This window comes from Vespula vulgaris, chromosome 14 (genome assembly GCF_905475345.1).
Source record: "Vespula vulgaris chromosome 14, iyVesVulg1.1, whole genome shotgun sequence".
Taxonomy (NCBI): Eukaryota; Metazoa; Arthropoda; class Insecta; order Hymenoptera; family Vespidae; genus Vespula; species Vespula vulgaris.
Genome location: NC_066599.1, coordinates 4,658,803 through 4,684,093, shown reverse-complemented (window position 1 = coordinate 4,684,093; position 25,291 = coordinate 4,658,803). Strand labels below are relative to the sequence as shown.

Below are 25,291 nucleotides of genomic sequence, written 5' to 3'. Positions count from 1 at the left end.
TTCGAACGAGATAATAATCAATTAAAAATTTTTCATATTTTACTATTCATTTAAATTTTATTTATTCCTTGTTCACTGATCTTACCAAGAACTCTCAAATTTGCTGAAGTAGTAACATCACCGGCAGGATTTTTAGCAATACATTTATAAACACCTTCGTCCTCAGGAAAGGCTTCTGTGATTTTCAAAGTACAAAGATCACCATCTTTTTGCATTTGGAAATACTTTGATGGTTTGATGACCTATAGATGTCAAAACATACATTCGAATGTCCTTCTAAAATTCTTGAAAAATTATGTTTATTTTATTTGAATTTACCTTGTCGCCTTTCTTCCACTGAATAGTGGGAACAGGCTTTCCTGTTATTTTGCAAGCAAACGCTACAGACGTTCCTTCTTTAATTGTCTGATCTTTAAGAGGTTCTAGGACAGAAGGTGCCTTCTCTACACCAGGCGTTGTTGGTTTTGTAGTTTTTGTTGGCGACTGTGGTCCACGAACCATACATTCGGCATCGCAACGTGCCTCACCGGCACTGTTGATTGCAACGCATTCGTATTTACCTGAATCGTCTGGTATAGTCTCCAAAATAAGAAGAGTGTAGATGTTATCCTCTTCCAAAGTTTTGTACCGAATATCAGCCGTCACTTTCTTGCCGTTCTAAAAAAGATATTAAATAACTATATGGTTTTTTCTTTTATACAAAAAAAATGATTAAAAATAAGTTACTGATAATAACCTTCAGCCAGTAAACGTCTAGAGGTTTGGTGCCAGTAACCTTAGCATCAAATCGGGCCAATTGTCCAGTTGTTACCGAAGTATTTTGTATGGTAGATAGAAAACTAGGTGGTACAACTCCACCTCTTCCAGGTTGTCTTCTACGTTCTTCGACAACAAGATTGGCACTGCATTTAGCTTTGCCTCCACGATTTTCAGCGATAACGGAAAATACTGCAGAATCTTCCATAAAGACCTGACGAATAATCAAAACCGATTTGGTGCTGAACGTGTAGATTTGAAGATCGGGTGAGTTCTGGATCGGGAAGTCCTCTCTGTACCATTTTATGATTGGTAACGGATCTCCGTCAAATTCGACCTCGAATCTCGCTTGTTCTTGTTCAAAGGCCCTGCATGGTTGAATCTTTTTCGTGAAAACTGGCGGTTTCGCCGGTTTCACTTGTCCTTGGACCACGCGTTCTTGAGTCTTAGCTTTGTGCTCGACTTCCGTCGTTTCAGTAGCTGTTATTTTCCTTGTAATTTCTAAATCACCCTTTACTTCTTTCTGGGTCTGTTTTTGTTTTGCCACGTGAACCTCCCGTCCATGAACCAAGGATTCAGAAGGTTCCGGGGGAAGCCTTCCTGTGCCCTTTAAACGCTCAGTGTCGATATCAACCTCAGTTACATGCGGCTTTTTTGCAAATTTAGGTTGTGGTACTGGTGCTTGAGTTGTTTCTTGTATTTTCGTATCTTGCGTTTCACTAAAGTAATAAAAAAAGTTAATTCCATTGTTAGAAACTTCTGAAAAAAAAACATGTCAAGGAATTCGACGAAGAACTTCCAATAATACTTACAGACTTTCCTGATACTTCTGAGCCATTCCTTTAGCCATGGAATGAGATACCACTTTGTCACCAGGAATGGCGAACTGATGAGAAGTTTCCCTCAATCTAGATTCCTTCAATACTTGCTCCTCCTCTAAGCTCATCAATTTTTGATAGTAGTCCTCGTTCTTTTTGCTCTTTACCGATTTCTGCCATTCAGCTTCAGGCTCTTTAAAGACTTTTTGCCCAAGATGTTCGGTTGCAATCTCAATGCCTTGAGAAACGGTTTGATGACGTTCTTCGAATACACGCTCAAGTTCTGTGTTCTGTCTCTCCGACTGGTATTGGGTTAGCCCATAATCGTACCAAGCTAGGAAAGAAATAGGTTAGATCTTCGTTCTTACGTTGTCGCAAAAACGACAACGTATACCGATTAAATAATTGTAGCTTCGTCTCGTTAAGGTAACGATAACCCTCGTAGATACAACGCATTCTTTGGTTTAATCTAAGACTCGGATAGCGAGGATGAAGTTAGTTTATCGTTGTTCATTGAAGATTTCTGAACATAGTTATTTTTTATCATCAAATAACGTTGTATCTCTACGAGAAATTCATTAGGTTTCTCGAGAAAATCAAAATAAATACGACACAGTACTTCATTGGCGATGCAACACATTTCTATGTCTCCAATGTAGTAGGAAACAAATATTTCAAATTTGAAATAATCGGAGACAGAGGTGGACATCCAAAAGTTCATTCAAGTTAGAATATATGGTTAACACAATTTGAGCAAAACCTTTCTTTCTTTTTTCTTTTCTTTTTTTTCTTTTTTTTCTTTTTTGCATTCTTAATAACGTCAATAATATCGTACACTTAAATCGATCATTCTGTATCCTTCGTATTAAGTGAAGGTTTCGTGACCTCGATTTCCCAAAGGCGTATCATGGAAAGTGAAAATGCAATTTTCGTTAATTAAATATTACTTGATATATAATTCGTACCACCATTCATTGAACACATTATTGAGACACGTAATAAGAACATGTAGAGAAAGAAAAATGGACTTGAATTTAACGTTATTAGATAGTTTGAGGAAATGGACCAAAGAGGAATCAATTTTAGCAAAGTAAAAATAAACACATGTGAGCATAGAACTAAATCTAAAATAATAAAAATGAAATTAGAGAGAACACGACAGTAGAACACACTGAGGAATACGGAGCTCTGCTTAAACATGATTAGAAAAAATATTTTGCCAAAATACGCAAATATATAAATAAAACGTAAATAAATTTTTTAATCGAAAAAATATGATTAAATTAGAGCTAAAAGCCGTCTTCTCCAGTGTAACAAAGATTGATGGAAAACGTAAAGAAAAATATACTTAATACTTTTCTCCATGTTCAACATCACATACATTCGTGAAACATAATTTGTATGGTGGTAATAAATAAATAATGCGAATGCTCTATCCATGACTTATCATACCTGAATTGCGTTTATCCTTCGCGTTATGCGTAATTCGAAGGTGTCATTGCTCGAAATTCTCGTCCGATTTCCAAAGCCCAAAGAAATAGAAGAAGCTGGTAGCGAAGGTGGCGAGGTTTGTCATACAGATTAGGAAATATGATGAATCGGAATGGGAATAGGACAGAGCTAGGGCTTGACTGTGTTCCAATTGTCTCAAGTGTCTTTTGTGCTCTATTGAGAGAGAAATGTATGTGTCGTATCGATATATTTATGTACTGTGTTGCGATTGTACGCATTGTACCTCTTTGTTACGATCATTTTTTATTGATCGCGTGCAAGGTTTAACGATGCATCTATTGCATTTGCGTGTTGTATTATTGTTCGATATGCTAAGTATTGTTTAGTTTGCTATTTGCACTCTTTGTCGAAAGCTTCCTCGGACAAACGTTTAAATCGTAAAGAAAAATAAAATAAAGTTATCATATAAATACTGATAAGACAAAGAATGCAATTTCGCATATTTGTATGTGTTTCCACTTAGAGGACAACTTACGTCTAGGCGAATTCTTCAATACTCCACGATAGTCGTCGCTTCGCTGTTTAACCGTTAAGAAAGTTTCCGTACGTGATTCTCCAACGGAACTTCTTGCGATTACTTCGACCTTTCCATGATCGTACTGTCTAGTCTTCGGTATATCCAGATGATACATGCCGTCGTAGGTTAATTTATAACGCGAACCCTGCAACGGGATATTAACACCGTATACAGCTTGACCAGAATATCATAACGCGATCTAATCAATTGACAAAGATAACAAAAAAAAAAACGCATACATTAACGACGGTGTGTCCATTGAGTATCCACATAACTCGTGGTCTTGGATGACCTGTAACGCGACAACAAAACCTGGACCAATCACCTTCTTCAACGGTAACTGGTTCTGGTTTGCTTACAAACACTGGTGCTGCACGTACTTTTTCTTCTTCGCCCTCCTCTTCAGGAACACTACGAGAAGAAATCAATCGATATTTAATATAATGGAATATTATTGAAGTAAACCATATTTCTATTTTCGTGAAAACTTACATCTGCCATGCGGCTTCCATTTCTCGTATTTTCTCAATACTTTTCATGCCCTTCGGTAACTGAGATTCGTAAATGATACCAGGTTTTCCTGCCGTCCGAATTATTGCTCTAGTTTCATCCATTCCGTACAAGTTAGTCGCTCTACAAAGATACTCTCCGCTATCTTCCGGATATACCCAACCAAAGTTCATAGCAACGTAACCGAAGTCGTATATCGGTGTAAATCTGTTCTTTTGTGGAAGTGGTTTGCCATTGAAGAACCATTCAACCTTCATATTTGGATCACCTACTGGTGCTAATTGACATTCAAATTTAGTGCTATTCATTTCGACAAGTTCCGTTTGATCCTGGATTTGTGTAACGAACCGCGGTGGTTGTTTCTTATCTGCATCATAGAGATCATCTTCGGTCAAGTGAACTTCGGACGTATATTTTTTAATAGTCGCTTCCATCTGCATCAATGCTTCTGATTTCTTCATGCCTTTTGGTACTTGATTCTGAAGTATGATACTTGGAAGTTCTGAAGAAAAATTTTATACAGGTTTTATTTTATTTTATTCTGTAAAACCCGATGATTTCGTTAAATAAATATGAACAGAAAAAAAAGTACATACTTTTGCAAGACACAGATGCCTTGGTAGTATCTTCTCCAAGATCATTGATGGCCTTACATATGTATTCACCAGAATCCTCAGGATAAACGTATAAAATGTCCATGGATACGAAGCCCATATCATATACAGTTCTATATCTATGACCTGCAGGAATAAGCTTTCCGTTTCTATACCATTCGATGCGCAAGTTAGGGTCATCTTTTGGTTCCACTCGGCACTCGAACCTAACTGGTTCTGATTCGTCGACTGTAGCCGATTGAATTTGAGTAATAAAACGGGGAGGTTCCCGTGGTGCTTCTTCGACAGGTGGTTCGCTGATAGGTCCACGTTCTAACTCCTTTAATTTTTCACCACTCATACCTGATGGTAGTTGGGAATCGAAATCTATTGTTTTCTTAGCTGTAAATAGAAAATAGATAGTATGAAGTTTAAATGTTACCGACTCCTTGATATGTTTTATATATTAAAGTACATATTTTTTATTTACATTTACAAGTGATGGTAGCTTTCGTGGTCGCAGTACCCCATTTATTCGTAGCTCTGCACACATATTCACCACTGTCTCTCGCATACGTATAAGACATATCCAATGAAATAAAACCAAAGTCATTAATTTGATGTACGCGAGAACCAGTTGCGAAAGGTCGACCATTGTGATACCATTCGACGCGCATCGTCGGATCACCGACCGGTTCGACTCTACAATCGAAGTGACTTGGACCAGATTCCTCGACCTCAATATCTTTTAATTCGACTATGAATCTCGGTGGATTAGGAGTTTCCTCTTCCGCCAGGATTTCATCTTTCTTGTAGAGGGACTCTTCTAGTTTTTGAATACTTTCGGTACCAGTCTTGAAATTGCTTGGCAATTGTGGTTCCAAGATAATACCTTGACGGCCACGAACTTGCAACTTACAGGACACCGTGGCTTCTCCGTGACGATTAGTTGCCTTGCATGTGTAAAGGCCAGAGTCTCGTTGATAGCAATTGGCTACTTCCAGAATGACAAAACCAAAATCATGAATGGTTTTTACTCTGGTACCAGCTAGAAGAGGTTTTCCATTATGGAACCATTCAACTCTCATGCTAGAATCGTTGATAGGAACGAGCCTGCATTCGAAATGAGCTAAGGAATTCTCTGCAAGCGTTAAATCCGATGGAGTAGTGATGAATTCTGGTGGTTTTCCTGTATCGTCATCGGGACTAGGTTGCCCAGGTTCGTTTCCAAGACCTTCGAGTTCAGCTATCTTATCAATTGTACTCTCCATGCCTTTTGGCAATTGCGATTCAAGAATTATACTGCGTTTTCCTGTACATTTCATAGTACAAGTAGTTACTGCTTCACCGTAATCGTTAATTGCTCGACAACTATATTCTCCGGAATCTTCAGGGTAAATTGGTGAGATCTCCAAAATAACGAAACCGAAATCACAGAATGTTCGAAAGCGCGAGCCTGTTCGAAGTGGTTTACCATTCCAGAACCATTCGACCTACAAACGCAGTTTTCATTTATTAGGAAAGTTAGATAATAAAAAGTATATTTATACCTTATATAGAAATCATATTCGAAGTATTAATTACCTTTAATCTTGGATCATCTGTAGGTGTAAGTCTGGCTTCAAAGTGAGCACTTTCTCCTTCCCGAAGACCATCGATATTGCTTAAGGGTACAGTAAAAACTGGAGCTTTTCCACGTTCTTCAACTACTTTCTCATCTTTAGTACGAATCATAGAGTCTTCGAGGGTTTGGATTTTCTCTAAACCACCTTCCATTCCTTTTGGTAATTGAGATTCCAAAATAAGACTGGATTTGGAGAAACATTTCAAAGTCGCTTTAGTCGTATCTTCGCCGTACTTGTTGAAGGCTCTGCATTCGTATACACCGGAGTTTTCTTCGTAACAATAAAGTATGTCCAGAATGACGATACCGAAATCATGGAAAGTTCTATAACGATGACCGTGAGGTAGCTTTTTGCCATTATAGTACCATTCAACTTTCAAGTCTGGATCATTAATAGGGGTCAGTCTGGCTTCGAAATGAGCAGATTGTCCTTCGACGAGTTTCGTGATGTCTGCAATTTGTGTGATAAACTTGGGTGGTTCGGCAACAGGAGTAGTTGGAGTAGTCGGTTGTTCACCGCCGTAGCTTTCAAGTTCGCGAATCCTAGCGAGAGAATCAGGTTGTAGAGAATCCAGATATACTCCACTTTTTCCGAAACATTTAATGGTAGCTTTCGTATAATCTTCGCCATATTTGTTGCTAGCTTTGCATACGTATTCTCCAGTGTCGTGCGACATAACTCCAGCAATATCCATAACGACGAATCCAAAATCGGAAACCATTTTGAAACGAGAAGAGTGTCTAAGTGGTTGTCCATTGTGGAACCATTCGACTTTCATATGTGGATCACCAACTGGAATAAGAGTACATTCGAAGTGCACCGATTGTCCATCTTTAAGACCTTCCAAGGATTGTATATGAGTGGTGAATTTTGGTTTTTGTCCCTTCGATTTGTCTACGCATTCAAGTTGAACACTTATCTCTGCTTTACCCCATTTATTCGTTGCTCTGCAAGAGTAAGTACCCGAATCTTCGATTTTAGTTCCAAGGACTTCCAATACTACCATACCGAAAGCGTAAACGGTTCTAGTACGATGACTAGCTTCTAATGATTTTCCATTATAGAACCATTCAACCACCATAGTTTGATCGCCCGTTGGTGTAAGCGATGCCTCGAAATGAGCTATTTCACCTTCCGATAGATTGGTCAAGTTCTCGAATTGTGATGTGAAAACGGGAGGATGTCCCTCTTCGCTTTCGGGCAAAGCACCTTCCTGTCGTTTCAGAGATTCCTCGAGGTCTTGAATAGCTTCCAGACCTTCCTTACCTTTTGGATGTTGAGATTTTTCGATAATACTTTCCTTAGTCGAGCAATATACGGTCGTAGATGTAAACGCTTCTCCAGCCTTGTTATATGCTTTACAAGTGTAAATACCAGAATCTCGGTCGTAAACATCTGTAAGATCCAACGTAACAAATCCAAAATCGCTGGTTATCTTAAAACGAGCTCCATGTTCCAAAGCTTTGCCATTGAAATACCATTCAATTTTCAGATCAGGATCATCCTTCGGTTCAACTTGTCCTTCCAGATGAAGAGGTTCAGATTCTCCTAACTTGAATTCTGGTTGAAGAGGTACGGTCCAAATTGGTTTCGGGTATTCATGTTCCGGTTTATCATCCGGTCTCCTATATTTGGATAAGTAAGCGTCTTCAGCTTCTTTAACTTTTTCCAATCCAGCTTCACCTTGCGGATGTTGAGTCTGCAGGTAAATACTTTGTTTGCTGGTGCATTTCAGGGTACCCGATGTCTGTGCTGTTCCCTTGGAGTTCGTTGCCTTAACCGTGACAATGCCTGAATCCTCTTCGTAGCTATGTGTAATATCGAGTGCAACATATCCAAAATCGTAAGTCGACTTAAATCGTGCACCAGTTGGTAGTGGCTTCCCATTCATGAACCATTCAATTTTCATAGTTGGATCTTTTGATGGTTCTACATTACACTCGAAATGAACGTTATCACCTTCAACGCATTCTACATTGTTCAAGTGTGTTATGAAAACTGGTTCTTCGTATATGGGTTCCGGTTGTTCAGTAGTACTGATCTGTGGTTGTTCAAGAGCATCAATTTTAGGTAATGCGTCTGGATGAAGAGTATCCCCAAGAAGCCAGTGGCGATCCACAATTTTCAAACTACACGTAGACACAGCTTCTCCAAGTAGATTTGTAGCTTTACAGGTGTAAATGGCTGAATCGTCTGGTCTTAGACCATTGATAGATAGTGTGACTAAACCAAAATCAAAAGTACTACGTAATCTTGTACCAGTTTGTAGAGATATTCCATTTTTAAACCATTCTACTCGCAAATTAGGATCAGCTCTTGGTTCTACTTGAGCTTCAAGATAAACGTGTTGTCCTTCGACCAATTTATCATAACTTTCAAGATGTTTCGTGAATACCGGTGCTTGTTGAGGCGTTGTATCGATAAACATCTCTGGTACCTTATTCATCTCCGCTTCCTTGAGTTGAATCTTCTGCCATGCGTCTGGTTGTATACTTTGAGCATCGATCGCAGAGCGTGCTTTTACTTTGAGAGAAATCGATGAAACGGCTTCTCCACTTTTATTAATAGCTTTACAAGTATACACTCCAGAATCTTCTGGTATGACTTTCAATATGTCCAATGTTACATAACCAAAATCATGATTGACGTGGAAACGAGATCCTGTAATTTATAATAGACATTAGAATCCATGGACAGTAATTCAACCACGGAAATAATCTAATCATCTTACTAAGAATCTAAAAACCTACCCATTTTCAACTCGATTCCATTCATGTACCACTCAAATCTCAAACTAGCATCACCCACGGGAACGACTCTACATTCATATCTGGCAAGCTGACCTTCCCAGAGTTCTGTAGGTCCAGTTAATAACTGAGTAAAGATAGGCTTGTCGAAAACCTTATCTGGTTCCTCTGCTCGGCTAGGGCCTTTATCAGCTTCTAATTGAGCGATTCTACGTTGTGCTTCAGGGTGTTGGGTATCCAATTGAATACTGGCTTTAGCTAGATACATACAAATAATTAAATCTCTGATTTAAACTGTAAATCTTAAGATACAATAAACTGTGGAAGAAAAACTAACTCTTAATTTTCATCGATGCCGTAGTAACTGCTTCTCCAAGCGGATTGGAAGCACGACACATGTAAACACCTTCATCTTCGTCGCGGACATGTGTAATATCCAAAGCCACGTATCCAAAATCGTGAACTTTCGTGATACGGGAACCTGTAATAGATCAAAAAATTATTCGTAGTACCAAAAATTGAGATAATATTCCGAAGCTAAGAAAATTTTTCTTGTACTTGTTTCTAAGGGTACTTCATTTCTGAACCATTCCACTTTTAAAGTAGGATCGCCAACAGGTATGAGTCTACATTCGAAGTGAGCTGTATGGCCTTCGGGTATAGCATCGATATTCTGCAAGGGTTGCGTAAAAACGGGTCGTTGTCTCGTTTGTGGTTCCGGTATATCTGGCCTCTTCCATGGTTGTTGAGCTTCCAGCTCGCGAATCTTATCCATTCCTTCTGGTCGTTGAGAATCTAGGATGATATTGTCACGCGGTATCACTTTAAGTTCAATGGAAGATACGCATTGTCCAAGGGCATTTATAGCTTTCACAGAATATTGTCCTGCATCTTCGGGTACTGTGTGACTGATATCCAATGCCACATATCCAAAGTCAAAGGTCATGTGGAAACGAGATGCCGATGGCAATGGTTTGCCATTGTGGAAGAATTCGATTCGAAGATTGGCATCGTGAAGTGGTTCCACCTGACATTCAAAGTGAGCTGTCTGACCTTCGTAAACTTCAGTAGTACCCTAGGAAAAGAACAACCCATTTGTTAATGTTTTGTGCAGTCGTTTTTTATTACTGACGTAATTTTTCGTAATAATGAGTACCCTGAGCTCAGAAACAAATCTCGGTGGGGTCAATGGAGGTTCTTCTACTTCTAATCGAGCAGGATGACCTTGAGCTTCAAGTTCTCGAATCTTTTCGAGACCATCTGGATGTTGTGTGTCCAAAAGTATACTCCGGCGAGCTAAAAAAGTACAAAAATCCAAAATTTATCCACAATTTATTAAGCTATTAATTGTTTTGTTTTAACAGCAATTAGAACGTTTCAAATTTTCCAAATTCCTGGTTTTATAAGAAAGGCTACTAACTTGAAGAAATTTTGTTCTTGTCATCGTCGAAAGGTAATACGCCGCATATGAGAATGTTTGTTAGAATCATGCAATGTCATTCTAGCTTGGGGAGCAAATTTTTTACAATTACATGTGTTTGGTTCGACGGATTTGCAAGGTACGAAGCAACAATCCTTTCGTGTATTTTGATTAGTATTAATAGATTTTTTTAAATTTTCATGAAACTTGTGTCGAGATGAGGAAAAATGTGGAAATTTATGTTTGTAAGTTGAGTGGAGTAATTTTTTCTGGAGATGGAAATCAGGTGGATGATGTTTATTCGATTTTGCTGATCATGGAAACAGATAAATGGTTAAGTAAGTTTCTCAAGAAAAATACGATTATTGAAATAAAGTACTTACAGCCAACTTTAATAGTGCACGTATTCACTGCTTCTCCAGCCAAATTCGTTGCTTTGCACATATAAGTTCCTGAATCTTCTGGATAAGTATACAAAATATCAAGAGCGACATAACCAAAATCGTGTGTGGTACGGAAGCGATGACCAGTCCTTACGGCAACTCCGTTTACAAACCTAGAATACAATATTGTTTAGATTAATGTGTTATAATATTAAATCGCGCAATAATAAATATTTTTAAAAATACCATTCGATCTTCAAATTTGGATCGTTGATCGGTTCGACGCGACATTCTAAATGAGCATGTTCGCCTTCCTTCAAATGATCCAGGTTATTCAATGGCGTTAAAAATACAGGTTTTTGATGAACCACTTCCTTCTCCACTTCTTCTTTGATTTCAACGGTTTCTAATTCTCGTATCTTTTGTAAACGTTGAGCATCCAAGGTATCCAAAAAGAGACCTTGCTTAGCTGTAAATAAGAAAATTACAACTTTAATGATAATATTTTCGATATTTCATTTTAATTTCAATTTTGATAGACGTCAATGATCATACTTGTCAATTTCTTTGACAATTTTTTTGACATATGTTTTTCGTTTGTTTTGAAATACATTCATATTATTGGGTATTATGTAACATATACTATATAAAATAATTTTCTTCTCTTTTAACTTACAATCTACGTTGATGACGCACGTGGTGACAGCTTCACCAACAGCATTTCTGGCTTTACACATATACGTGCCAGAATCTTCGGGATAAGCATAAAGAATATCCAAAGCGACGTATCCAAAGTCATAAGTGGTCTTAAATTTGTGTCCTTGAGGTACTGGTCTTCCATCCCTGAACCATTCAACAATCATCGTGGGATCGTTAACTGGTGTCAACGTTGCTTCGAGATGAGCGTTCTTGCCTTCGGGTAAGTGTTCAATATTCTTCAATGGTCTTCCAAATTTAGGCTTCTCAGCGATTATGAAATCTTCTTCCTCGGTACGTTTGTAACGAGAATCATCTTCAAGATATTGTATCTTCTTAAGAGCACTTTCATGTTGGGTTTCGCGGATTATAGAGGAGCGTGCTGAAAAGTAGCGCATCGTGTTATATTGGAGGATATGACAAATATTTGTATACATTTGTAGAAAGTCATTCGCATATATGGAATGATGCTTGCAAACAATAAACAAAAAGAAGACATGTATGCACAACAAGACAAGGAAAAATCACTGAATGACTAAACCGAAAAAGGGAATCTATGCAAGAGAAATCCACCTACTGTCCCCGCACACAGTTTCAACAAGAAATCTTCTGCATCGGCACAAATCTATTGATAACTCATATCCAATTATAATTTGTAACAATGAGTCGAAGATCGATGTTGGAAAAGCGAAATACGTATTGGAAAGAGACAGAAGCATAAGCTAGTACCTATCGATGCAAAATACGTTATCGTATATCATTGATATTCGATCGTTCGTCTTGATTATTTTACTCACATTTTACATCAAGATTTATCGAGCTCTTGGCCGATCCCAGTTTATTGGTGGCCTGGCAGGTGTATGTGCCGGAATCCTCAGCATAAACTGTCAGAACGTCCAAAGATGCGAAGCCAAAGTCACAAGCTGTTCTGTATCTGTGACCAGTGGATAGTGGTTTACCATTGTGGAACCACTCCACCTTCATATTCGGATCAGGATAGGGTTCTATGCGGCATTCGTAATGTGCACTTTGTCCTTCGACTAACTTCGAAGGCCCATTCAATTGAACCGTAAATGAGGGCTTCTCTTTCACCACTATCTCTTCTTCCTCGCGACGTTGATATTTGCTGGTATCTTCCAGGGCTTGAAGTTTGGACAAGGCACTTTCGTGTTGCGACTCGAATTGCAGGGCTGCTTTTGCTGTGTCGTGGAAGAGTTTGTCAGTGTAATAGTGGTATGAAGTAATGATATAGATGATGCTTTAATTTTATATGAAAATCATTGTTCCCGAATGAACAGCAAACGTATCAGTGTTCGTTCTAAAATTTCTGAACAAGTATTGTATTGACAGATCAAACTGATAAATAAAAATGATATGTGAATGGTATCACATATTTACGAGAAAATTTCTCAGGATTTCACAAAAAAATAGCAATATTCGTACTACGTTCAAAATAAAAAATTTTGCAAAATAAGCGTATCTTTAAACAGCAAAAGCTTAGCAAACATGGAGCTGTAATAATTACTTCGCTAACGAAGCAATTCGATTTCTGTTTTTATCCAATTCTTTACTTACATTGAACGAAAAGTGTCGCTGAAGTTACAGCTTCTCCAAGATCGTTGGTCGCACGACAAGTATAAGTACCTGAATCTTCAGGATTGACATACTTCATGTTCAAAGCGACGTATCCAAAATCGTGCATTGTTGTTACGCGATTTGCTATAAAAATAAAATTTTTATGTAATACACGATTAATCATGAAAGGATGTAATGATCTTTGTATTTAACTTACAAGCAGCAATAGGTACACCATTACGAAGCCATTCTACTTTGAGCTTGGAATCGCCAACTGGAATAACACGTGCTTCAAAGTGAGCCGCTTGATTCTCAGCCACACGCAAATCCTTGATTGGCATTGTGAAAACTGGTGCTTGCGTAACTGTTTCTTCTTGGACAGTTTTACGTTGATAACGAGAGGTATCTTCGAGGTAACGAAGTCTTTCTAAAGCTTCTTCGTTATGTGACTCCATGTAAATTGATTTTTTCGCTGTCAAACATTATAATTTAAATAATACATTCTTGAGATAAATACTTAATAAAAAATTTCGAATATTTGAAAATAAACGCTATAAACTTACAATGTACTACAGCGGTTGCTGAAGTAATAGCCTCTCCAATAATGTTCTTAGCACGGCAAGTATATGTACCAGAATCATCTGGATATGCATACATGATATCGAGTGCAACGAAACCAAAGCTGTTGGTTTCTACAAATCTTGAACCAGCCTTGACAGGTGTATTATTATGGAACCATTCGACTTTCATCGTTGTATCTGACACAGGAATGAGTCTGCACTCGAAATGAGCTCTTTGTCCTTCTTTTATCTCCACGTTATTTAAGGAAGTGGTAAAGATTGGTGCCTGCGTTGTTGTTTCCTCAATCACTTCCTGCCGATGATATTTGGAACGATCTTCAAGATAATGAATCTGCTCGAGGCCGCTTTCGTTTCGTGTATCTGTTAGAATTTGTGCCGTTGAGCGGCAAGATAATGTGCACGAAACTTCGTCACTACCAACAAGATTGACGGCACGGCAAGTATACGTTCCAGAATCTTCAGCAATTAAATCGATCACATCCAATGCAACGTAACCAAAATCGTGAATTGGACGGAATCGGTGTCCTATAAACAGAAAAATACAAAATAAATCAATTATATTTAATCAATTCCTTTGATAAAAATATTCCTTTGATAAAAAAGTGATACTTCACCTATTGTAACTGGACGACCGTTCTTATACCACTCAACTTTTAAATTCGAGTCTGTTACAGGTTCAAGCTTACATTCAAAATGAGCGTGTTGTCCTTCCCTAAGGTTTTCTTGGTTCTTTGGACTAGTAATGAATTTGGGCTTTACGGTTACAACTTCATCAACCAACTCGTGCCTTTTGTATCGTGAAGCATCTTCCAAGTATTGTATTCTTTCTAAACCTTCTGGATGTTGAGACTCCAGTAAGAGATCCTTCTTCGCATGTACACGTACCGAACACGAAGTAACAGCTTCACCTAACTGATTAGTTGCCTGACAAGTATAAACGCCAGAATCTTCGGGATAAACACCAAGAATATCCAAAGCCACATAATCGAATTCATAAGATGGTCTAAATCGGTGTCCAGTTTTAACTGGTCTTCCATTAACAAACCATTCTACTCTCATGGTTGCATCGCCGACCGGTTGAAGGCGACATTCGAGATGAACATTCGTTAATTCTACCGTTTCAATATTATGAAGTGCTCGAGTAAATTGAGGTGCTTGCATTACTGTAACTTCTTCTTGCTGAGTTTTACGATATCTAACAAAAAAAAAAAAAAAAGAGAGAGACAGATTCAGTCATCATCTCACTTATTTAATTTAATCATTATACATTTGATCATAGTTTTACTAACCTGGAAGAATCCTCTAACATTTGAATTTGCTCAAGCGACTGTTCGTTTTGTGTTTCTGTAACAACATCAGATCTACCGATGACTCTGACACAAGCAGAAGTATGTGCAGTACCAAGATGATTGGTAGCCCTAACAGTATATTCTCCCGAATCATAAATAGTTGAATGTACAATATCTAGGGCGACGAAACCGAAGTCATAATAAGTTCTGAATCTTGAACCAACTGTTACAGGTCGTCCATTTTGAAACCATTCGACTCTCATAGTTGGATCTCCCATTGGTTCTAAACGGCACTCCAAATGAATATTTTTTCCTTCGCTAACTGGCTTTGGATCACTTAATGGTTGTACGAAAATGGGTTTTGATTTAGATATTTCTTCGATGTGATATTGTGGTTCGACGAATTTAGATTCTTCGAGACGTTGAGTTTTTTCAAAAGTACCACGATGCATACTGCTGGTATCTACGCTTAAGCGTGCTAAACAAAGAGTAAAAATATGTGTAAATAGTTAATTGATATAAAAACTAATTGATAATAGGACATGATACTCACTCTCGACGATCATAGTCGCTGAAAGTTGAGCTTCGCCAAGAGCGTTTCTTGCGACTACGGTATATGTACCAGCATCTTCAGGTCGAACTTGAAGAATATCGATCGCTACATATCCAAAATCATGATAGGTTTGAATCCTATTAGCAGCAGTAATCGCTTTGCCATTATGATACCACTCAATTTTCATAGTCAGATCACTTTGAGGTTCGACTCGTGCTTCAAAGTGTGCACGCTGACCTTCGACGATCTTATTGGTCCCTTTCAAAGTACCTAAGAAACGTGGTGCTTGCTTCACCTGTACTTCCTCTTGTACTTGACGCATGTATTTGCTCGAATCCTCAAGTGTTTGAATTCTTTGTAAGCCGGTAGGATGTTGACTGTCATAGATAACATCGTTTTTGCTAATGACACTCAATTGAGCGGTGGTATGGGCCTCACCAACTCTGTTATAAGCACGGCATGTATAAACGCCAACGTCGTGAATCGTGACATATTTAATAGTAAGTGCAACATAACCGAAATTAAAGAATGTTGTAATTCGTGAACCTAATTCAAAGAAAAGAAACAATATAATCAATTCATTGAAATATTTTTTATAAGTTTAATATGAAATATGAAAAAAATGCATACTGGCTTCTACAGGGCGTCCATCTTTGAGCCATTCAACGCGTAAATCAGCATCACCAATTGGCTCTAAGCGGGCTTCAAAATGAGCAAACCCGCCTTCTCGTATTCCATTTTGATCCTTAATAGGCGATTTAAATTCCGGTGGGCTAGTCGGTTCAGGCTGTTCTTGTACATACTTTTGATGAATAGCCTGTTGGTAAGCTTCCAACTCCTCGGCAGCTTCAATATATCTCTGTTGCTCAGGAATACCTAAATCTGTTGTAACACTCGTTCTTGCTGTAATGTTCAAATGAAAATGATTGATATTCATATTATCTTAAACTATTTTATATTATTCTTATTTAATTATCAATCCTAATAACTTACCAAAAACACGGAGAGTCGCGGAGCTGATAGCCTCTCCCAAACGATTCACAGCTTTAACTGTATAAGAACCTGCATCTTCAGCCCGTAGGTGCAATATATTGAGCGAGACGTATCCGAAGTTGAAGATGGTTGTGATTCTTGAACCTAAAGCGAATAAATAGAACAAATTTATATTTAATATATAAATATTATTAAGATTATGTTCTTTTATACTCACTAGCTGTGATAGGTCTACCATCCTTGTACCACTCCACTTTCATGGTGGGATCGCTAACAGGTGTCAATTGCGCCTCAAAATGAGCGTTACGACCTTCCTGTAGCTCACCAAGATCCTGGAGTGGTCGGATGAAGACCGGTCGTTGTGAAGATGATATCTCCTCCACGCTCTCCTGCCTTTGATATTTGCTATAATCCTCAAGCTGTTGGATATATTGAAGGCTGTCGGGGTGTTGGCTAGCTTGTTCGATCGTAGCGCGTGCTGAAACGAATCGATAATCAATATTAATTCAAAGTTTATGAGTTCTAATTTATTCTAAATAATCAAAGATATATACTCACGTGTCACGCTAAGAGTGGCACGAGATTCAGCAACTCCGGTAGAGCTAACGACGCGACATAGATATTCACCGCTATCTTGAAGAACTATGCTGATGAGATCGAGAGAAATAAAGCCGAATCGAAAGATGGATGTAGCGCGTGAGCCTGTGGATTTAATTCGAATATATGACATTTTTAATCGATAGCACAAATTTACCATAACATGAAATTATAGATATACTTACTTGCGTCGAGAGCTCTTCCGTTTACATACCACTCAACCCTCATAGTGGGGTCGCCCACCGGTTCGATTCTGGCCTCGAAGTGAATACGTCCACCTTCAATTTGATGCACATCTCTTAATGGTATGATAAAACGTGGTGGTGAATAAATTTTATCTTCTTCAGGAGGAGGCAAATATGGTTTGGCTCGTTCTACGTGTCTTAGGTAGATCACTTCGGGGCCAGGTGTTGGTCTGAAAGTTTTATTAGCATTTTTATTTTTAATAAACTATCCAACTACTGAAATTTATATATGAAAGATTTATTATCAAAAATATACCTTTCTCTCCTTTATATATCTTTAGTAGGCATTAGGAAAAACATGTTATACGAGGGAAATTTAAAAAGATTAAAAAGGATTATTCTAAAATTAGTCTAATTAAAAATTTACTCTGGTTCGATGATTTTTGTCGGTCGGGGTAAATTCAAGCGTCTTGGTTCAGGTGCGGCTCCCTTCGGTGTTTCAACGAAAAGCCGTGCTCGGGTTGCAGTGGAGCCAGCCACATTTTGTGCAGTACATTGATACCATGCGGCATCAGAAAATTTAGCGCAAGGTATATCCAAAGTCGATGCTCCACTGCCATCCATCGATATGCGCACCTCTGGACCCGGTGCAATTGGTACACCATCCTATATGAAATATACAAAGCGTTTAAATTCCATTCATTGGTTCAAGGTAATGCTTTTTTACCTTCTGCCAGGTGATTCGTGGAACAGGAGTGCCAACCGCACGTGCCGTAAATACTACAGGTTCACCTTCTTTAACATTAGTAGTCGTAAAACGTTCGACAAATTTCGGTGCAACAACTTGTTCTTTCTCGATGACGTTGAGATTGCATTGAAAAGACGTTTCACCAGCTTTGTTTCTGGCAATACAAGTGACGACACCGGCATCAACGCGACTCACGTTGGTAATCATCAACGAATTATTACCCGATTCATTAACAAGAATTTTATGAGTTAAATCATTGGCTACTTGTTGTCCATTGATGTACCATGTTACTTCTGGATATGGTCGACCCGTTACACGACAATCAAACCTAAACATTGGCATATTTTGACAATTGAATATTTATTTACAAATCGACGAGAGAAATAGAAGAATTTTAACGCAACTCTTTCTTACCTTGTCATCTTTCCTTCGGTAGCTTCTCGATCAGCGCAAGTACGAACGAAATTAGGCGGAAGTACTTTACCAGTTTCAGATTCTGATGACGAAGAATCTATTTGTTGGCTTTTCGCAATATCTCTTTGTTGCGTCTGATGAACCGCTTGATCGACTTGATCACTAGATTCAATGGCTAGATACGCCGAGCTTACTGTGCAACCTTGTTGATTTTCAGATAATAAAGTATAATGGCCACTATCTTCCGGTAGAGCGACCCTGATCTTCAGAGTCGCTTGCTGATTTGAATAACTCATTTCCACGCGTTGTGAGTCGCGGATCCTCTGGCCATTTTTGAACCAAGTCAACTGGAAAGATCGAAAACAATATATATATATTCTTCCGTTTTTCTTCTTTCTTCATAGTTTTGTGATGTAGTACAATTTTTTCAAGATTACCCTTGGTTTTGGATTTCCAGTTACTTTAGCAGTAAAAACGGCATCGGATCCTTCAATGAGTTTCGAATTTCTCGGTTTTTGAACGATTTGTGCTGGTGCGACCGGACCCAGACTACGATCAATTACCGTAGAAATCTGCGAGTCTGATTCGCCTACAAAACGACGTGTAATCGATTCTCGGAACTCCGTCTCACGCAACAATCTATATTCGAAAGTATCCACCTGTAAATACGAGCCGGATATTTAATTAATGATTCGATTACTCGATCATATTGTTAGATATATCAGAAAATGAAAGTAAAAAACCAAACGTATGACTAATGACCTTGAAATCCTCAATGCTAGACGTTCCATTGACATAACTTCGCTTGTCGTACATTTGCTGATAACTACGTTGCTGAAAAGTCTGGCTACCGGTCTTTTGTTCAGTCGTTTGGAAGGTTTGAGCAAATTCCTTTTTATAACTACCTAATTGCTGTTGAGGCGGAGGTCCGAATCCTTCCGGTTGAATGTAGACCGAGCAGATCGCTTCTCCTAAAATTTTCGATCAATCATTACAACATTCTCCATCGAATGTTCTGATTGAAATAACGATTTGACAAATGTTATTGACTTTCCAAAATTGTTCAACCTACCGTATTGATTTTTGGCACTACATGTATATTCACCCTCATCTCCTGGACCTATCTGATTGATTTGTAACGTAACCACGCCGGTCTTATCGTCGTAAGACATCCGAATTTTTCGTGATTCCAATAAAGGAGCACCCTTGTGAGTCCAAGAAACGTTCGGCTTTGGATTTCCACGTACACATCCTTCGAAAATGGCATTTCCACCCTGGGCGAATCTTGCATTTTTAAAGATCTGCTCGAAAACCGGAGGTGACGGATCACCTGGTCTGCCGGTGAATCTATAAATGTAGATAATAAAACAAACTTATTTCATAAAAATCTCTCTAGCTATTTATGTTAACTTTAACGATAATTAGACTTACGTTGGTATCGTTGGCGTCGTTTGCATTACTATTTCCCCTTGGACTGCAAAAACAAAAACGATATAATTAGTTAATTTTATAACGTGTAAAATCTTGCCCATTGAAATCGGCCTTCAATATGATTCGCACCAAGCTAGAACAAAATGTATTCTTATTCCATCCAACTAGGGTAGAACGAATCGGGGAAACGAAGCGTTTACGCCGTTTTTCCTATTATCGTCACGCATCAAGGCGACCATACGTTTTGATGGAAATGCTTGACGCCACGCAATTAAGCCAATTTGCTCATTAGATTTGAAAGCACACATCGTGAAATAAATTGGACTACCCTGGCCACAAGTACCATAACAAGACAAATTAAAATCGGTTAAAAGTATCGTGAATTTATCTGCATCAACATCTTTGAAATAAATCCAGTCATTAACGTACGCTTAATAAGTTTCTTAATTGCCTTTTGAGAACAATAACGATTAGGAAGACAATATCATTATTCATGATGCTGCTATTTCAAAGTGCAATAAAATTACTTAATCTCTACGTAATTGATATCCTTTTCTATATCTTAAATCTAAATGATGAACGATCATCACTTTAAGAAATAAAAAGCATTTAATGCCAATTGTGTACTGAATCCAAATCACTAATTCTATTTCAAGAATTCGTTCTCGTGATTCACAAAAAGTCGTTATAATCTGTTCAATGACCTTTGTAATCTTAAATGATCGATATGAAACAAATGTGTATTAAGACACACGCTTCACGATTCATTTCCCTGTCATTATCGAAGGTCAAGTATGTATGTCTTTTGTAAGAAAAAAATAAGGATACATAGGGTGATAAAGTGCTCTAATAAAAAAAAATATCGTATTCATAAGAGTGAGCGAAAAAAAAAGAGAAAGAGAGAGAGAGAGAGAGAGAAAAAGAAAGAGAGAGAGGGAGAGAGAGAGAGAGAGAGAGAGAGAGAGAGAGAGAGAGAGAGGAATGTATCACAGTTGAACAAGCGCGGTATCCTATTTTTGTATCCAGATGGGGATCGCGTTACCCTGGGCCATTTTAGGAGCAACCATCTTTACGCTGCGCAGCACCCAGCGCCGAGACGCGATGCGACGCTACGTGTCTATGCCGGATGGTTGCGTACCTCGACCAATCATGTTCTCCGTTACGCAAAGCCAGTCACTGACCAAAATAAAATTGCTCATAGCGTTGATCTCTCTTCCATCCCTACTTTGCATACGTATTTTCTTGTGTACTTGCAAAAACTCTTTCAATATATCATCGGTGATGTAAAATTCAATACAAATATTTTCTCTTATTTTTCAGTTATATGAATCTCTTCAGAATAATAAACATACACGTATTCATTTTACCTATATACATGTATATCTTTAACCTAGCATGTCTAAAATGATTTTTATTTCATTTCTAGATCGAAAGCATTTCTTTTATAAAAAAAATATTGTATCAAGTCATTTTTCGCGTTTCTTAAAATAACAATAATAGCAGATGTATGTTATTTATAATTTTGGTAACGATGTCGACTACAATACAGCCAAATTTTATTTTTATATATGAATCATAGATGTGGTAGCGAATAATATACTTTTCCTGGAATATGGTGAAGGTTTTAGGAATGATTATATTTGCACCACACCATACAACGGAATCAGTAAACGTAATTAGGTACTTTGTAATCCTGTTTTTTGGAACGCAGCCAATATTTCAACCAATACGAATTCTCCAAAAGTTATGCTTACATTATATTATGACTACAAATTCTTTGAAAATGTTTCGATTGGGTATATTAAACGGTCGAATACATCAATTATCCCTAATTAAGAAAAACAAATGATTTAGTTCAACACTTAGACAACCGTCCGAGAAACTTATTCTTCAATGACAGATCTTTTGCATTTGCTTTATTTCCTTTTTACTTTTTCCATAGCATTGAAAAAATCTTCAAAGAGAAGGTGACTTGATGAAACAAGAACTTTTGGAGAACGATGATAAAAATAGCACATAGTTATAATTAAACTTTGCAGAAATGACTCTTTGGATTTAAAATAGATTATCTCTTAAAGCAATATTGTTACAAAGAAATCAAACGAAAAAATGAAAGTAGAAAGAAAATATAGTGAAATTCATTTCATTCAGAAAACTAGGATAAAAATTCTTTGAAGACTATTTTGGAAGATATAACGTATCAATAAGTTGCACACACAAATTGCTTCTGTTCTGAAACATTTAGCGAACTTAAAGATGGAAATCAAACGGTGAATCCATGCTAAAAAAGCATTAACCTCTCACCTTTTTAATCGAAATTACGAAAAAGTGAAAAAGAGAGAAAGAGAGAGAGAAGGACGTACCACGGTTGAACAAGCGCGGTATCCTATTTTTGTATCTAGATGGGGATCGCATTACCCTGTGCCATTTTAGGAGCAATTATCTCCTCAGTGTGCAGCGTCCAGTGACGCGACGAGATGCAACTCTACGTATCTATGCGAGATGGTGCATATTTTGACCATCGTCTAGTGCGTTACGTAAAATTGATAACTGAGCAAAATTAAATAATCTCTATTTCTAATTTTTTTTTTATCTTTGTAGATGCAATCTTTACTTAAACTTTTTTCGCTTTGTGTTACACTATGATACTTCTTGTCAATGCTTGGATCGCTTATTGTTTACAACATGCTGACGATGACAGGTTGCATTCTGTTCGATCAGCTGTTTCGGATTACTACGAAAATAAAATTCTTCTTTAGTTATGTATCATGAATTTTTGCTGATCGATCGTTTTTAAATATTCCTTACGATTCTTTTGATGCATAATATTCACATAATAAATATTAGATATAATTTCGAGATAATATAGGGAATAAATACTTAAAAAAAAAATCAGGAAAAGAACGATAGGGAAATAGTATAAATTTGATATTGAATTAGAATTGACAGCTGTTTCGAAAGATTTTTCAACATAATATATTAAATGTGTCAATAAACATATAGATTGATGTTACTTTTGAGAATCAATGCCAAATTGAAGACAAGTATGCTTCTTCAGCCAAGTAAGAATTTCGATTGCAAATTCTATGCAAGCAAATTTTGGGTATGATTTCTTCTAGATACAGAAGCGTATTATCGTTCGTGGACATGTTATTAGACAATTGAAAGATTAATTGTCTTGCAGGCGCGATCATTTCATTTAGTCTTTTACGAATAAGAATTAGTCTCAAGGATTAGTTAAACCACTTTAAGTAGACTTTCTTGATGATAAATTATAAATGCCGTGATCTGCAGTTTAGTTAGAATTGTCCAAGAAATATTAATTGTTATTTCTGGTGAACTTAAATAGATTTGCATCATTATTACAAAAAATGTAAGTGACGAGCGATTTTCTTGCAATTACTCTTAATTATAAAAATCTATTTCACACTTAAAAATCTATTATTATATCTTAAAAAATGATTTTGTCATCAGACCGAATGAATCTTTCTTACGAAATCAGAGTATCATAAATGATTTAGATATTTCTTAAAATATCAGTATAAAACTTAATGTATGAGTAGGTGTTATTCTCAATCCTAGTAATAACTTATTCTCTCTCTCTCTCTCTCTCTCTCTCTCTCTCTCTCTCTCTCTCTATCTATCTATCTCTCTCTCTCTCTCTCTCTCTCTCTCTCTCTCTCTCTCTTTCTTTCTGACTACAATACGATCGAATTTTATTTTGACACATGATTCACGAACACCCCAATGAAGGATACATTTTTTCCTGGTAATGGTGGAAGTTTTGGCATCAATTTCATTTGCATCGAATAGTGCAACAAGATTGGTAAATGTAAATATGATGATTCTCGAGGACATTTTGATCTGAGCTTTGTAATTTCGTTTTTTGGAGAATCGCCAATATTTCATGTCGGCACGAACTTTCTCAGAAGTTATAATATCTCTACATAACTATAATTTTGGTATGTAACTATAAGTTATGCATTCAAATGTATGAAATGGATTTTTGGAAATTTCCTCTATCAAATAGTTAAATACATTGGCCGGTATTAAACTTAGAACCAAATTATATCGAATGAGATGCGCAATTGCACGATTAAGAATGTTTTTTTGATAAGTTTCTCAATATATTCACATATAGGTATGACATTAAAGTCATCAAGTTGTCTTATTTTAATAAAAATGACATCTTCGTTCAAATGACAGATACAGATGTCAAATGTAAAGCAATAGCTCCTAGTTCAAACTTTGACATCCGTATCTTTTAAAAATGTATTGCTGCACAATTCTTTTTTTTTTTGAGAAACATCAAATCCTTCAGGGAGGGCGACTTAGTAAGTTAGAGGGCAACGCGTGCAGGAATTTTCAAAAGACGTGCGTCCAAAGAGCGGTTAGCTATCTTTAGATCTCGCAGAGGCGGTGCTCTTGCTCGAAAATAGAATATCTTTCAGGGGGATATTTCTACAAAGAAATTGAGAGTTAAAATGCTGGAAGGATTAAATAAAAAAAAAAAAAAAAAAACAAAATAAATGTAACTACGTATCTATTCTATTTATATTTCCTATAATAAATCGATTGATTGAAAAACTTTACCAATGTTCGAAACAGGGAGCTATAAAGTTTGTCATGTAACAGTGACAGAAATACAATGCATATTGTGCAATAAAATTCTAATTAACCGAACTACAATTTTAAACTACGCATTTATCCTTTCGGCTAAATTTTTCGTCTTTTAAATTTCGTTTCGTATTTTCAGATAATGATGAAATTCCAAAAAACAACTGACCTCTCTGCTGACTGGTGATCTGTTGCCGAGTAACCTGTCGTTCGGTTCTTTGTTGCGTGAATTGTTGCTGTTGTTGCTGCTGTTGTTGTTGCTGTTGCTGTTGCTGTTGTCGCTTCATTTTGAATTGAACGTATGATATTGATTTTTGACGATTAGAAAATCGTTACAAGAGGGAAACAGTATTCTGACCCTCGAGCTGTCGTAGATCGATAGATTCAAATACTTCTTCTTCAAATTCGTATCTCCGAAAATGAAAAATTAAGGGCATAAAAACACTCAACAACAACAAAAATTCTATATCACTCGCGTATACGATCTCTTGGATCGAATTCTTCGTTATAATATATATATATAAATATATATATATATATATCGTAATATCGAAATATCGAAGCGCTTCCTTTATTTTTTTTTTCGCTAAAATATTTGTCTCTTCTATTCGCGGCTCACTCCAGTCGGCAGAAGTCAAGTCATCTTCAAAACTCTATCCCCGAGACTCTTTAAACCAAGACGTCGGTCGAATGCGAATTGCTGGCGGAGACGACTTCGAAAAACGTAGACA

General features: G+C 37.2%; 1 protein-coding gene across 2 annotated transcripts in view; it reads right to left on the bottom strand.

Annotated features, from left to right (window-relative positions):
* Positions 1 to 25,291, bottom strand: part of LOC127069216 (titin) — a 126,850-nt gene that overhangs the window by 58,371 nt on the left and 43,188 nt on the right. The window contains exons 1-37 of one of the 2 annotated variants that reach the window (XM_051006000.1): positions 24,730 to 25,246; positions 19,944 to 19,986; positions 19,585 to 19,859; positions 19,275 to 19,483; positions 18,950 to 19,171; positions 18,513 to 18,859; positions 18,078 to 18,426; positions 17,778 to 18,016; positions 17,351 to 17,580; positions 17,127 to 17,270; positions 16,786 to 17,046; positions 16,569 to 16,712; positions 16,206 to 16,478; positions 15,576 to 16,121; positions 15,023 to 15,500; positions 14,348 to 14,928; positions 13,716 to 14,258; positions 13,370 to 13,624; positions 13,153 to 13,296; positions 12,375 to 12,776; positions 11,558 to 11,959; positions 11,128 to 11,350; positions 10,882 to 11,054; positions 10,235 to 10,374; positions 9,637 to 10,153; positions 9,416 to 9,559; positions 9,082 to 9,336; positions 6,291 to 8,992; positions 5,197 to 6,199; positions 4,710 to 5,108; positions 4,096 to 4,615; positions 3,843 to 4,014; positions 3,562 to 3,748; positions 1,569 to 1,908; positions 737 to 1,475; positions 319 to 657; positions 86 to 242 (exon numbers count right to left, since the gene is read on the bottom strand). In XM_051006000.1, the coding sequence (XP_050861957.1) occupies positions 86 to 242; positions 319 to 657; positions 737 to 1,475; positions 1,569 to 1,908; positions 3,562 to 3,748; positions 3,843 to 4,014; positions 4,096 to 4,615; positions 4,710 to 5,108; positions 5,197 to 6,199; positions 6,291 to 8,992; positions 9,082 to 9,336; positions 9,416 to 9,559; positions 9,637 to 10,153; positions 10,235 to 10,374; positions 10,882 to 11,054; positions 11,128 to 11,350; positions 11,558 to 11,959; positions 12,375 to 12,776; positions 13,153 to 13,296; positions 13,370 to 13,624; positions 13,716 to 14,258; positions 14,348 to 14,928; positions 15,023 to 15,500; positions 15,576 to 16,121; positions 16,206 to 16,478; positions 16,569 to 16,712; positions 16,786 to 17,046; positions 17,127 to 17,270; positions 17,351 to 17,580; positions 17,778 to 18,016; positions 18,078 to 18,426; positions 18,513 to 18,859; positions 18,950 to 19,171; positions 19,275 to 19,483; positions 19,585 to 19,859; positions 19,944 to 19,986; positions 24,730 to 24,847 (14,215 nt within the window). In that variant the 5' untranslated portion in view covers positions 24,848 to 25,246. Of the gene's footprint in view, positions 1 to 85; positions 243 to 318; positions 658 to 736; positions 1,476 to 1,568; positions 1,909 to 3,561; positions 3,749 to 3,842; positions 4,015 to 4,095; positions 4,616 to 4,709; positions 5,109 to 5,196; positions 6,200 to 6,290; positions 8,993 to 9,081; positions 9,337 to 9,415; positions 9,560 to 9,636; positions 10,154 to 10,234; positions 10,375 to 10,881; positions 11,055 to 11,127; positions 11,351 to 11,557; positions 11,960 to 12,374; positions 12,777 to 13,152; positions 13,297 to 13,369; positions 13,625 to 13,715; positions 14,259 to 14,347; positions 14,929 to 15,022; positions 15,501 to 15,575; positions 16,122 to 16,205; positions 16,479 to 16,568; positions 16,713 to 16,785; positions 17,047 to 17,126; positions 17,271 to 17,350; positions 17,581 to 17,777; positions 18,017 to 18,077; positions 18,427 to 18,512; positions 18,860 to 18,949; positions 19,172 to 19,274; positions 19,484 to 19,584; positions 19,860 to 19,943; positions 19,987 to 24,729; positions 25,247 to 25,291 lie in introns of those variants that run through there. The other variant, XM_051005999.1, reaches the window with a different exon arrangement.